The sequence below is a fragment of the Peromyscus maniculatus genome, chromosome 10 (genome assembly GCF_049852395.1).
Source record: "Peromyscus maniculatus bairdii isolate BWxNUB_F1_BW_parent chromosome 10, HU_Pman_BW_mat_3.1, whole genome shotgun sequence".
Lineage (NCBI taxonomy): Eukaryota > Metazoa > Chordata > Mammalia > Rodentia > Cricetidae > Peromyscus > Peromyscus maniculatus.
Genome location: NC_134861.1, coordinates 7,692,046 through 7,705,724, shown reverse-complemented (window position 1 = coordinate 7,705,724; position 13,679 = coordinate 7,692,046). Strand labels below are relative to the sequence as shown.

General features: G+C 38.2%; 1 protein-coding gene across 18 annotated transcripts in view; it reads left to right on the top strand.

The window, feature by feature from the left end:
• The window catches only part of Hormad2 (HORMA domain containing 2), a 99,886-nt gene that overhangs the window by 16,399 nt on the left and 69,808 nt on the right, over nucleotides 1-13,679 (top strand). For all 18 annotated transcript variants that reach the window (XR_006076404.2, XR_013043103.1, XM_076547029.1 and 15 more), the window contains 5 exons: nucleotides 131-272; nucleotides 4,130-4,193; nucleotides 4,835-4,871; nucleotides 8,880-8,900; nucleotides 9,879-9,905. Coding sequence is in view for 16 of the 18 variants with exons in the window: in XM_076547029.1 (XP_076403144.1) it covers nucleotides 131-272; nucleotides 4,130-4,193; nucleotides 4,835-4,871; nucleotides 8,880-8,900; nucleotides 9,879-9,905 (291 nt within the window). In the remaining 2 variants the exon portion in view is untranslated. The remainder of the gene's footprint in view (nucleotides 1-130; nucleotides 273-4,129; nucleotides 4,194-4,834; nucleotides 4,872-8,879; nucleotides 8,901-9,878; nucleotides 9,906-13,679) is intronic.

The window sequence follows — 13,679 nt, the reverse complement described above, 5'->3', positions numbered from 1 at the left end:
CTTTTGATTACCAATAAATGTATTAGATTTGAAGTCTTAAAAAGTCTTTCCATCCTTCTGTGGTAAATGTTGGTGAGCTGAATATATTCATGAATACTGATTTTTTTTTCATCTATTTTTTTTCTTTCAGAGCACAATTTTCCCATCCCAAATCACTAATGAGCATGAGTCACTGGTAATGGTGAAGAAACTTTTTGCTACTTCTATCTCATGCATAACATATTTGAGGGGCCTGTTTCCAGAGAGCTCTTACAGAGATCGCCATTTAGATGGTAAAGTTGAGTTAAATGATTGCTTTGGCTAGTGTCCCTTTGCTACTTAGCAGGAGGAAACCTTCCCCCTTTCACAGAGTGCATTAATTCTAACTCAGGGGCATGTTCTTCAGGATCAATTTACTAATCCATTTTCCATTTTAATTTTGCTATGTGTATTGGTTTTATTTATAGGAGCCATTCACTTCCAGCTAGTTATCAAATGAAAAAAGAAACTTGTAGAGCTAAGTCTAGTAATTGTACACTATCCCTATAAAAGCCAGAACAAAAGTCTGTCTAAATGCTGAAGATTTACATTATTTTGTGCCTCAGTTGAATTTGTTCTTTGAGGTATACATTTTGACCTTGAGGAAGTTCAAAGGAGTCAGGTGAGAAACTTCTCCCTATTAACATATAAATATGCCTGGGAGAGGCAAATCCATTTGTTGATTAGCATGGATATTTAGACAGTTATTTTAATCAGTTCTGTTCTTTTTACAATAGCCAGTCCTGCCTCTTCATTTTATTGTTTTTAGTGTGTGTGTGTGTGTGTGTGTGTGTGTGTGTGTGTGTGTGTGTGTGTTTAATGCATAGACATGTGTGGCCATGTAGGTCAGAGGACCAGTTTTAGTCAGTTCTGCCCTTTCATTATGGTTTTCCCAGGAGTGATCTCAGGTCTTTCTGGCTCCTTAGAAGAAATTGTACCAGAGGCTCTTCAGTTTTTCAAAATCTTATGATTTGTTTGAAAAGTTGAGTTGTGGATCACATGTGGTGGTGTATATCTTTAATCCCAGTACCCAGGGATAGGCAGGAAGAGCTCTGAGTTCAACTCCAGACTGGTTGATGTAGAGAATTGTAGCCCAGCCAGGGCAACATAATATGTCCCTGTCTTAAAATGCCAAATCAAGCTAGGCAAGGTGGGTTACACGTTTAATCCCAGCACTCCGGAGGCAGGCGGATCTCTGTAAGTTCTAGGCCAGCCTGGTCTACAAAGTGAATTATGGGACAGCCAGAGCTATCTTGGGAAAACAAACGAACAAAACAAAAACAAAAACCCAAGTCAAAACAAAACAAAAAACTAGCAAGATGGCTCAGCCAGTAAAGGTGTTTGCCATCAAGCCTGGTAACCTGAGTCCAGTTTCCAGAACCCACATAGTGGAAGGAGAAAACCGCTCTCGGAGTTGTCCTCCTTCCTCTCCATGTGCTGTAGCACAAACCAGTGAGGCTGGAGAGCCAGCTCCATAGTGAAAAGCCCTGACTGCTCTTCCAGAGAAGCCGGTTCAATTTCTAGCACCTACATGGTGCGTCACAACCATCTTTAACTCTAGTTCCAGGGGATGCAGCACTCTTTTCTGGCTTCTCTAGGCACCAGACACACAGAGTGCACAGACATACATGCAGGCAAGACATCCATACACATAATAAAAATAAAATAAAATTTTTTTTTTTTTTTTTTTTTGTTTTTGTTTTTCGAGACAGGGTTTCTCTTGTGTAGCTTTGCGCCTAAAAATAAAATAAAATTTTAAAGAGCTTTGTTTTAAGTTTTGTTGATTAATCACTAAAATGGGAACTATCATTTGGGAAATAAATATAGAGAACCACACATTTCCTTTTAAAATGCTATTTTTCCTAATCTAATTGGAAATTTCTCATGTTTATATTTAATAATATACCATGGCTTCATTTCAGTGTTATTTTCTTAAGCAATATTGATTCTCCAAATGAACATCAGTGAAATGTGTGTTTGCTATAAACACATAAACATGGTACTTGTAATCATGGCACCTTTCTTTGTGTTAATGACTTCTTTTAACTTATGGGATAGATCTATAAGATTTAATGTGTTTACAGGTAGCATATAATTAGTTTCCCCTCCTGTTTGGAACATAGAATTATAAAAGAAGACATGCTTTGGTAAATTAAATGCTTGTTATGTCATTACTACTGCTGACATAAAAAACACAGGTCTTACCTCAAAAAGTAAAGAGATAGTTTATTCTAGAGCCAAATGTGAATAACACAGATTTAGGTTGCTGCCAACCCCAAATCCATGTTCCAGTGTGGAAGTAGTTTCATGAAGTTCTCTTAGTAACAGAAGAAAGAAAGTCAAATCAAGACAGTTTCAAACACCTTGGTGGTAGGGGGTGTAGCAAAGTGGGGAAATCTCTGCTGTCAGCCTCAGGTGCTGTCTGCTGACATTTTCAGCTTTTGTGTTAGTGTAAGCTAGAGAGTCTGTTGGTATATTCCAAAAAGACTCACCTAATATACCCAAGGGCATTAGCTCATAAACTGAGGTTAGGCAATAAATGGCTATTAAGGGGACTAGAGATAGCACAAGATATTTAGTTAGGCTCTGGCCCTTCAACTTTCCAACCTTTCCACAATCATTGAAGTTTTAATCAGTCAGCCTTATAAAGCACACCTTCTTTCTAGGAACATTGGCTCATACTACCATAGGCATGGTGGGAAAACCATTGCTCATAGTTTCATTTTTTTTTGTGACTGTTAATAGTAGAATGTTAATAGTAGAAGTCAGTCTCCCTCAGTGTATTTGTATTTAAAGTGACATGTCACAAAAATGTTCAGTTGTAGATGGAGTTTTTCGTTGGAACTGCTGGTCAGCTCCCAAATAAGCACACAGAGACTTATTAATTATAAATGCTCAGCGTATAGCTTAGGCTTGTTACTAACTAGCTTTCAACTTAACCCATATTTCTTAACTGTGCTCTACCATGTGGTGGTACCTTTTTTCAGCACGGCATGTTCATCTTGCTTCTCTCTGCCCTCCTTCTTCCCTGCACTCTTTGTCTGCAAGTCCTGCCTAATTTCTGCTTGCCCAGCTATTGAGCAGGTAGCTCTTTATTAACCACAGAGTAATACTTACTCAGTGTAGAGAAAGATTGTTCACAGCATGCCATATTTATATGGTACTCTACTTTTTAATAATCTCTAAGTATTTGTCAAATTAGAATAATTTTCATATCCCCCAACAATAGTGGAAGTGATGTTAACTTTAACATCAGAAAACAATATGAAAAGATGAAAGACTCTGGTCTGAGAGCTGGTGAGATGGCTCAGCAGGTAGAAAGGTACTTGCTGCCAAAGAAGATATGAGTTCAATCCCTGAGACCCACACAGCGTAGGAGAGACTCCTCTAAGTTGTCTTGTAACGGTTACACATGCAGTGTGGCACATTAATTCATAAATTAATGAATATTTCAAAATTCAAGACGTTCCTATTAAATCATACATGAGTCAATGATTTTATACTGATTTCAACCCAAAATTGTAATGTCTTCCTTTTCTTCCCTAATATAGAGAAGTAGTTAGATTTCACATGGAAATTTTTGAGAATAATTTATACATTTGTGTTTAATTTTTTTTTCATTGAGAGGTAAAGAAATAATAAAGAATTAAATTGGGACTATGTTTAAATTGTCACTTGAGATGATCTCAGTGACACCTTAGATTACTTAGAAGGAAACAAAGAAGTAATAGAAACCAACTTTGCAATAAACCCAGCTGGGTTACACTGTAGAATAGGAAGTCTGCCAAACTGCCTCCAAAATTAGGACTAAGATAATTATCAACAGAATTTATTTTTAAAGTAGGTGTTTAGAAGTTTAAAAATGCACCAGGTGGTGGTGATGAACACCTTTAATCCCAGCATTCAGGAGGCAGAGGCAAGTGGGTCTCTGTGAGTTCAAGGCTAGCCTGGTCTACAGAGCTAGTTCGATGACAGCCAGGGCTACAAAGAGAAACCCTGTCTCGAACCCCCACCTCCCCCCCCAAAAAAAAAACAAAAGAAAGAAAATGCAAGAAATGCTCTATTTGACATGGATTTTTCAGTACAAACAGTTGTGTTTCTATATTTTTAGACCTCAGTTTAAAAATTCTCCGGGAAGACAAAAAGTGTCCTGGGTCATTACATATTATTAAATGGTAAGTAAATTTTGTAAAATTTAAACAACATTTTTGTCATGACTGAAATAACCCGTAAAACTTTATTTTGTAAAATCATTTCCTTAAACCACTTTTCTTAGTCCTCTTTCCTGGAAATTGTAGCAACTATTCAGTGTTATTTTAAACTATCGATTCTGTTTTAGAAGAAAATGGGCTTGTCTAGAGATTCTACATTTGATTGTTCATCATATGCATATCTGTACTAACACTGTGGTGAGGGGAAGAGAAAACACACTCTGCGCTTCAGAACTGCATGTGTGTTTTTATAACACTCCATAAATATATGGAAAGATGTTGGGAGTTTTAAAAGGTGATTAAACAGAAAACATAAAATGATTGTTAATTTATATACTTCAAAATAGAAGTGTAGCCGGGCGTTGGTGGCGCACGCCTTTAATCCCAGCACTCGGGAGGCAGAGGCAGGCGGATCTCTGTGAGTTCGAGGCCAGCCTGGGCTACCAAGTGAGCTCCAGGAAAGGCGCAAAGCTACACAGAGAAACCCTGTCTCGAAAAACCCAAAAAAAAAAAAAAAAATAGAAGTGTAAACTAATTATATACTTGGGTTTATTTTTGGCTGTTCACGTGGTCCAAAGTGACATTGGATATTTATTTCTTAACAGGATTCAAGGTTGTTTTGATGCTTTGGAAAAGAGATACGTAAGAATGTTTTACAATTTACATCAGGATTAAAGATTCACCTTTTACCTTTTAAAAAAGTTTAGATTTTTATTGTGTAGTGTTTAACAGTGTAACAGTGCCCACCTTTGTATTCACCAGTCAGTTTTCTTTTGTCTTTGTTGTCACACTGATGTCTCCCTTAACATCAATTAGAAACGAAAGCTTCATTCTCCTCTTTTCTATACTCATATCTTTTTTAACCACAGTTTCCTCTGAAGTCATTGGACAAGATCCACAGGATGTGGGTTAGGGAAGACAAGAATCTGGTAGTTAGCACATTGAACATGTTCATAATAGTGGTAATTCAGTTTGCAGATGGGTAAGGAAAACATAGTTAAATGATGAATTTTTACTGTTTTATTTTGGTAACTATAACTCATGTGTGTAACTGATTTTTTTTGAAAATACAGGTCAAATTTTATGTGCATATGCTCTCTCCTGCTTCCCTAGACAGGAAGAGTGTGAAAAATACAGGCTCTAGGCCTGCGTGAAGAGATCAGATGCATATAAATGACATTGCTGCCATTGTGCTCCCTTTACTTTCCCTGTGTCTTTACTCCAGCTCCCATTTAAGAAATGTTGATGGGACTAAGCTTTTATTCAATTATTTAGTGTAGTCATATATTCCTTCTCTTGAGTGAACAGTTATTATTCCCGATTTATTCCATGCTGACCCAGGGGACAGAGGGATACAAAGATAAAACAGGGAAGGGAAGGGTTTATAGACCATGGCAGAAGGTGAGTGGTGCTCATATGAGGGCTGATGATTGGCAGTTACACACTGGCCCAGCTATACCTGTTGCTAAACTGTTGACAGCACTTCTGTATCAATGGGAAATTGCTTTTTAGAGTCCTTGTGAATTCCTCCCAACACCTTTCCCCTTATCCCACCGGAGTTTCTTTTGAGAGCTCCCTAGACTTCCATAAAGGCCACAAATTAAAGACTCTAAAAGTTGTTCTTAGGAACCCAGCTCTAGAGCTAGGTTTGCACCCTTTCTGATGGGTCAATACTTTTGTTATATTGGACTTGATGTTTTCCATGTCAGTTTGATACTTAAAAATACAGAGATATTTTGACATCACCCTATCACAGCATGAGGAACAGTACTACTCCTAACTGTATATCCAAAGGAAAGGTGGAGAATCTGTGCAGCAGGAAAGCATAACAAAGGAGGGGTTCCACCCGGCAGAGATTCAAGGGCAATCTTTCAAAGAAAGAATTGCTGGAGATGAGTGCAGGACAGCTTCACACATCCTAGTCTAGTGCTGTGTCCTCAAGCTGTATCTCTAGCTTAAGAAGAAATGACTGTTGATCTTTAAAGCCACTAAGCACTTGGAAGAGTTGAGAAGGGTTTGAGGATCATCACAAGATTTAACAATTCATTAGCAACATTTCCTGGGTGTTCATCATCCAGAGGCAGTACAATGTAAGGGGGCATTCTCGGGCTGGAGAGATGACTCCTATGAGCACTTGTTGCTCTTGCAGAGGACCAGGGTCCAATTCCCAGCACCCACGTGGTGATTCATAACCATCCATCTAATTCCAGGAACTCTAACAGTCACACACATGGTGCACATACATGCATGCAGGCAAAATATTCATGCACATAAAAATCAGCTTAAAAATAATAAAAAAGATCAGCATTCTGCAGTCAATCTGAGGTGAATCCCAATTTTGTTAGTTACATCTTTGTGACTTTGGACAGACAATCTACTAGAGTAATTTAATTTATCAACACAAATGTGATATAACCCCAAAGCTACACAGAGAAACCCTGTCTCAAGGAAAAAGAAAAGTGATATAACAGAACCTACCTCTTAAGAGTTATTTTGAAATTGAACGAGTTAGAGGCAGGCAAGATGGTTCAGCAGATAAAGGTACTTGTCACACAAGCCTGGGACCTACTGATCCTTAGAACATATGTAAAAGTTGACTCCACAAAGTTGTCCTCTGATTCTTACATGCTATGGAATGTGTACCCCTAAACACTTGCATTTTACACACACATACAATAGTAAATGAAACTTTTAAATTAAAAGAATATTGAATGAGTTAATAATAGAGAACAGTAGTTGAACTGTCCTAGGAACATCAAAACACAAACTGGGCCTGGAGAGTTGACTCAACAGTTAAGAATATTGGCTGCTCTTCCAGAGGACCAGGGTTCAAGCCCAGCACCCAGTTCGCTAGCATCTGTAACTAGTTCCAGGGGATCTGGCACCCTCTTATGGCCTCTGTGGGCACTGCGTGCACATGCTGCCTAGACAAGACACCTATACACATAAATAAGTAAATAAGTCTTAAAAATTTAAGAAAAGAATAGACACAACCTTAGATACAGATGTGTCCAATCCACAGCCTGTGGACCATGTGACACAGGATAACTATGAATGTGGTCCAATGAAAAATTGTAAACAAAACATGAGACTTTTGTGGTTTGTTTGTTTGTTTGTTTTTTTGTGATTCAGTTACATGGTTTTTCAATGTGAACCTTGTAGATGACAATGTCATTTCACAGTATCAAAAGGTTGGACATGCCTGATGGACTTTTAAACAGTATTTACATTGTTTGTGATTGTTAGTATTTTATAACTTTTCTCATATGATCTTATTGCAGGGAGTATATATAATTAAGTAGTTAAATGGGAAATTGAGGCAGAAAGATCATGATTGAGGCCATCCAGGCTTGTGACAAGACCCTGTTTCTTTAAAAAAAAAAAAAGGAGTTTAAGTAAAAACAAGTTTTGAGTAGCTAGAGCCCTAGGAAGATGTTCTGTTGAAGAACATGATATTACTAATTATGAAATTCTTGGTACTTTATATTTTATGATAAATTTGAATTCTTTAAAATAAGCATATTTATTAAAATAATTTTTATAAAAAGGAACTATATAATTTCCTCCTCTTCTCTTACAATCCTGCCCACTTTCCACACAACATTCTTTCAGAAACCGAAGTCTGGTCATGTTACTCTTTATGCCTAAAAATTTTCCAGAAATTTAAAATAAAGTTTAAAATCCTTCAATGATGAAGAAGATCTGAATCGTCCCCATTTGCCTTTCCAAGATGCGCCTCTCACTCCCTTGTGCAAGCTAAAGACCCTAGAGCATGTCAGTTCCTTTATCTTTGCACATACTGTTTGTCTTGCCTCAAAAATTCTGTCCCAGACCCCATGCATATGTCCTGCCTAACTCCAGTTTGTCCTTCTGCAGTTAAAATTGTCCCCCACTCAGTGTTCTCCTTACACCCCGTGTTGTTCTTCACAGCAAAACAAACGAACCCCAAAACCATGGTGTGATGCTGTAGCCTTGTGGTTTTTTTTCTTAATGTTCATCTCCCTTGCTAGTCTGCATGTTTCTTGAGATCAGTGGCTGTATTTTTTTTTAATGTATCAGTAAACTATTAACAGTTTTACTGTGTGGTCATAAAAATCAGTTATATGCCAAAATAGCCACACGGTGGCACTAAAGTTTTAGTCAATTGCTATGGAATTATGGTCCTCAAATTTTATATTTTAGGTTTAAAACTTTATCATAGACTTGATTGTATCTATGTCTATATATTCCAAAATTTGTTAAAGCTGAGAAAATGTCTTTATACTTGTACTTTATATAGAGAGACAAGAATTTGTAAGATCACCAGACTTCCTAATACTTTTACCTTGCTAGATTAGTTTCAAAAGTACTTTTTAGAGATTCTTGTAGTACATTTAATTTTGAGCAATAATGAATTGTTTTGTATATCTTTGGTACCCAAGTTAGAAAATAAAAACTTTTTTTGTATCCTTCTTCTGTTCCAGTAAAGCTAGTGTCTGTAATAGACATTGTTTGAATGAGTGAATTATTAGTTCCTTTTTCTGGCCTTGTGAATATTTTCCTACCCAAGTGTCTGGAACCTCTCTGAAGTAATATTTGAATTAGTCTCTATCAGAAATGACTGTTCAGTAGTGCAAGCATATAATAACACAGTTTTCTTTTCTCTTGAAGCTTCACATGGCAGTGCTAACAGTAAGTATGTACTTGAAGACGAAGTCTCAGCTGTCTCTGCACTGACTTTTGGCAAGTGAAGCATTTAGACAGTAATCTCTCCCTTTCTCCTTTTTGGGATTTATGGCATTTTAACATTTTAAAAATTGGATGTTTCAGCTGGGCGAGGGCAGCACACACTTTTAATCCCAGCACTCAAGAGGCAGAGGCAGGTGGATCTCTGTGAGTTCAAGATCAGCCTGGTCTACAGAGTGAGTTCCAGGACAGCCAGGGCTACACAGAGAAACTTTGTCTCAAAATACAAAAGCAAACAAACCAAAAATTGGGTATATCAGAGCTTTAATAAGATATTATAAATATTCAGTATATTTCTTTGGCATATATATTATATGAGAGAACATATAGAATATACCATACTAACACTTAGAATTTCCAGTTTTTGGTTATGTAACAGGTTCAAAGGTTTTTTTTTTTCAAGTTTTTTAGACTTTTTTGAAGTTTTATATATCCATGGGAATAAATGATGGTAGAAAATTGAGATACCATTGATAATATATATATATATTAATTATTTAAATATTTTACAGCTCAGTCATATTAATTACAGATACTTTACATCAATCTTAAGAAACTTCCACATAGTTAGTGTTCATAGACAGTCTAAAGATTCTATGTTCTTGCTGGGTGTGGTGGCACATGCTTTTAATCCCAGCACTTGGAGGCAGAGGTAGGCAGATCTTTGTGAGTTAGAGGACAGCCTGGTCTACAGAGCGAGTTCCAAGACTGTCAGGGATACACAGAGAAACCCTGTCTCAAAAAACAACAAACAAAAGATTCAGTGTTCAATATAAGAGTTAATCCTATCTCTAGCTTGAAATATGCCCAGGTAATACTCAGTTAACAGAGCACAAATTGAACTCTTTACATAGACAGTGTATTCAATGAGCAGTAATCTAGTAAATTTTGGATATTAAGTGTTGTGTATTTTCCCTTAAACAGCTGTACACAAATCCCAAGGAACCTGAGGTAAGATGGTAGTGTATAGATGGTAATGTATGTATACTATATATAAGTATGTTTATCTAAGTCGAGGCTGTAGATTGTTACTGGACTACTGTATAAACAGAGCAATTCATCGTGAACTTTATATTTTATTATAAGTGGAATCAGTTTTATGTGATTTTTTAGAAACTATGGGCTGGGTGGTGGTGGCAGCGCACATCTTTAATCCCAGCACTTGAGAGGCAGAGGCAGGCTGTGAGTTCGAGGCCAGCCTTGTCTACAGCATGAGTTCCAGGACAGGCTCCAAAGCTACAGAGAAACCCTGTCTTTTTGTTGTTGTTGTTGTTTTGTTTTTGTTTTTCGAGACAGGGTTTCTCTGCGTAGTTTTGCGCCTTTCCTGGAGCTCACTTGGTAGCCCAGGCTGGCCTCGAACTCACAGCAATCCGCCTGGCTCTGCCTCCCGAGTGCTGGGATTAAAGGCGTGCGCCACCACCGCCCGGCAACCCTGTCTTGAAAAAACAAACAAACAAAAAAGAAACAAACAAACAAAAAACTATGTAAGAATGTTAGAAAAAAGAAAAACAACATTGATTGGAGAGAAGGCTATCTTGTAACATGTCATCAGTAGTCATATATGTGTAGCAGCCACACACATTTTTATTATTATTATTTAGTTATTTCTTTTTGTGATCTTTTGGAAAAAGAAAAGATACAGCATTATTCTGAGCTCTTTACCGTCTGAATTCTCCCTGTTGATGTTTCTACTGACTTTTTTGAGATCACTAGTTATTTTTTTCCTTTTGTTTTTTTAAGACAGGGTTTCTCCGCGTAACAGTTCTGGCTGTCCTGGAACTTGCTTTGTAGACCAGGCTGGCCTCGAACTCACAGAGATCTGCCTGCCTCTGCCTCCCAAGTGCTGGGATTAAGTTGTGCACCTCCACACTGGGCTTGAGACCTTTAGTTCTTTACTCCTATCTAAATTTGGATCCCTCAGCTTGCTTCGTGCAGCCTGCACTTTGCTGGTCTGCTGTGGTATTCAAGTCTTGGGTGAAGCCTCTTTGGCTCACTGTCTGTACTACTTGTATCTTTTCTAAAGTTTCTTCCCAGCAGAGCCCCACAGTTTAACCCTCTCGGTTGATTCATGTATTTCCTGAGAGGATTAGGACTTTTTGAAGATAAGGGTGGGATTTTCTACCTTGCAGAGTAAATCAAACGTAATAGTTACTTGTGCCACTTTCGTGACTTTTGTACCTGTGACACAGAGATGGAGTGAGAAGCCTTTTGGGTTTTCTTTCTGTCTTGTCTCTCTCCTAGCTCTTTTCTTTTTTTCCCCTTGTTTTGAATTTTGCTTTGTTTTGTTTTGTTTTGTTTTTTTTCTGAGACAAGGTTTCTCTATGTAACAGCCCTGGCTGTCCTGGAACTCACTCTGTAGACCAGGCTGGCCTCAGACTCACAGAGATCCACCTGCCTCTGCCTCCCAAGTGCTGGGATTAAAAATGTATGCCATTACCTACTGCCCGGCTCTGATTTGTGTTTTCAAAAACTCTTGGCTAGAGAACAGAGAATAAAGTTCACACGGATTTGTGATTCACTCACTTTAGAGATAGACCTGAGAAGTCTTTCTAGTGGATTAGAATGTGGAGTGAGAAGCAATCTGAACATGTTTGAAGTCATCAATAACGATTCTTTCAATTTGTATGCAATTGTGTCTACTTGTCTGTATGTGCATTATGTGTGTGCAGTGCCCTTAGACTCCAGCAGTGGGTGTCAGAGTCCCTGGAACTGAGTTCCAGGCAGTTTTGAGCCTCCTGATGCAGGTGCTGGGAATTGAACCCAGCTCCTCTGTAAGAGTAATAAGTGTTCTTAACCTGAGCCATCTCTCCACCCTCAGGATTAATATCTTTGTAAAACAGTTATGTATCTCTACAGTAAAAACAATCAGTTTAGGAATCAAATAATAAAAAATTGCCAACCACTTAAAGATCTCTTTTATTTACAAAATACATTCTCATAGTATTAACAGGCTAGGGTTGACCAGACACGAGAGCAGGCAAGAAGAATAGGCATTGTTTGCTTGACAATTATACTTATCACTGGCTAAGAGGACACTGTGTATCTAGCCTATCTGGAGGGAACCTGTTGCTTTTAGGCACCTGCAGCCATCTCTAATCTGACCCATCTCTTCTATTGTATTCACAAAGCAGCCTTCTGAGCTTGGTTTGATTTTTTTTTTCAAATGGGCTGACCAGTTATAAAAGCAATTCTCTTTTAAAATTAACTTATTACAATCAGTTTTTTAGGTTCAGTATTTTCCCAGGCTTTGCTCACCTGTGATTAAGTTGTATGCTGAAGTATAAGATCAGCAGATCTGTGAGACCAAATCTTGGAGAAAGGTAACAGGAACACTAAAGCAGTTCTTGATCACTCTAACATCCTCAATTCCACATTGTCAAGGATTTATTTTGAACCAGATGAATGAAGGTTATGTTCTGTGTTCTGATATCAACTTATACTCAATCTGCCTCCAGCACCTTCAGTTCTGTCTACAAACTATAGAATTTATCTGGGCAAAACATTGATTTTGAAGCAGAAGTCTTTTCAGTTAGCTTTTAGTGTGTGTGTGTGTGTGTGTGTGTGTGTGTGTGTGTGTGTGTGTGTGTGTGTGTGGCAAGTGTGTGGAGATCAGAGGACAACTTTCAGGAGTCAGTTGTTCTTCCACTGTGGGTCCCTGGGATAAAACTTGGGTCATCAGGCTTATTGGAAGCACTTTTAACCTCTGAGCCATATCACTAGTTTTTGGGTTTTTTTGCTTTTTGTTTTTTATCATCAGTTTGTATTTATTTCATAGAAACATAATTTTCAGTGGAATATATATTACATGTTAATTAAAAAAAATTCAGTATGTATACTTTCTTATATATATATATATATATTATTTTAATTTTTTCATTTTACATACCAACCACAGATCCCTCTCTCTCCCCTCCTCCTACTTCTCACCTCTTCCCTACCCAATCCTCATCCACTCCTTAGGATAAGGCCTCCCTTGGGGAGTCAACAAGGTCTGGCACATCAAGTTGAGGCAGGCCCAAGCCCCTCCCCCCTGCATCAAGGCTGAGCAAGGTGTCCCACCGTAGGGAGTGGGCTCCACAAAGCCAGGTTTATATTCAATAGTATATGTCTCTTATGAGGAAATTTGTTCTCTGTATTCCACCACACCCTTACCAGTTATGAGAGCAGATAGCAGTAATAGTTTTTAGTGAAGGAAATAAGACTTGATGCCATAGACTATAGTTCCTTTTCCCATTTTTTAATGTTGCCATTCACTCCTTTCCTAAATTACCACAGTGGCTTTCTACCTGTTCTTATGGCTTCTGTCTGTATTCTCTCTCTCTCTCTCTCTCTCTCTCTCTCTCTCTCTCTCTCTCTCTCTCTCTCTCCTCTCCTCTCCTCTCCTCTCCTCTCCTCTCCTCTCCCTTTCTCCTTCCTTCTTCCTTTCTCTTCTATTTATTTATTTACTTGTTTGTTTGTTTGGGACAGGGTCTCTATGTTGCCCTCACTGTCCTGGAACATACTGTGTGGCCCAAGCTGGCCCCAAACTCACAGAGATCCGCCTGCCTCTGCCTCCCAGGTGCTGGGATTAAAGGCGTGCGCCACCACACCTGGTCCTTCCCTGTCCGTCATAATCACTGTTCTTTTGCTGTGAAGCAACACCCTGTCTAAGGCAACTCTCATAAGAAAAAGCATTTAATTGGGGCTTACTTATAGTTTCAGAGGTTTAGTCTTGCTATCATCATG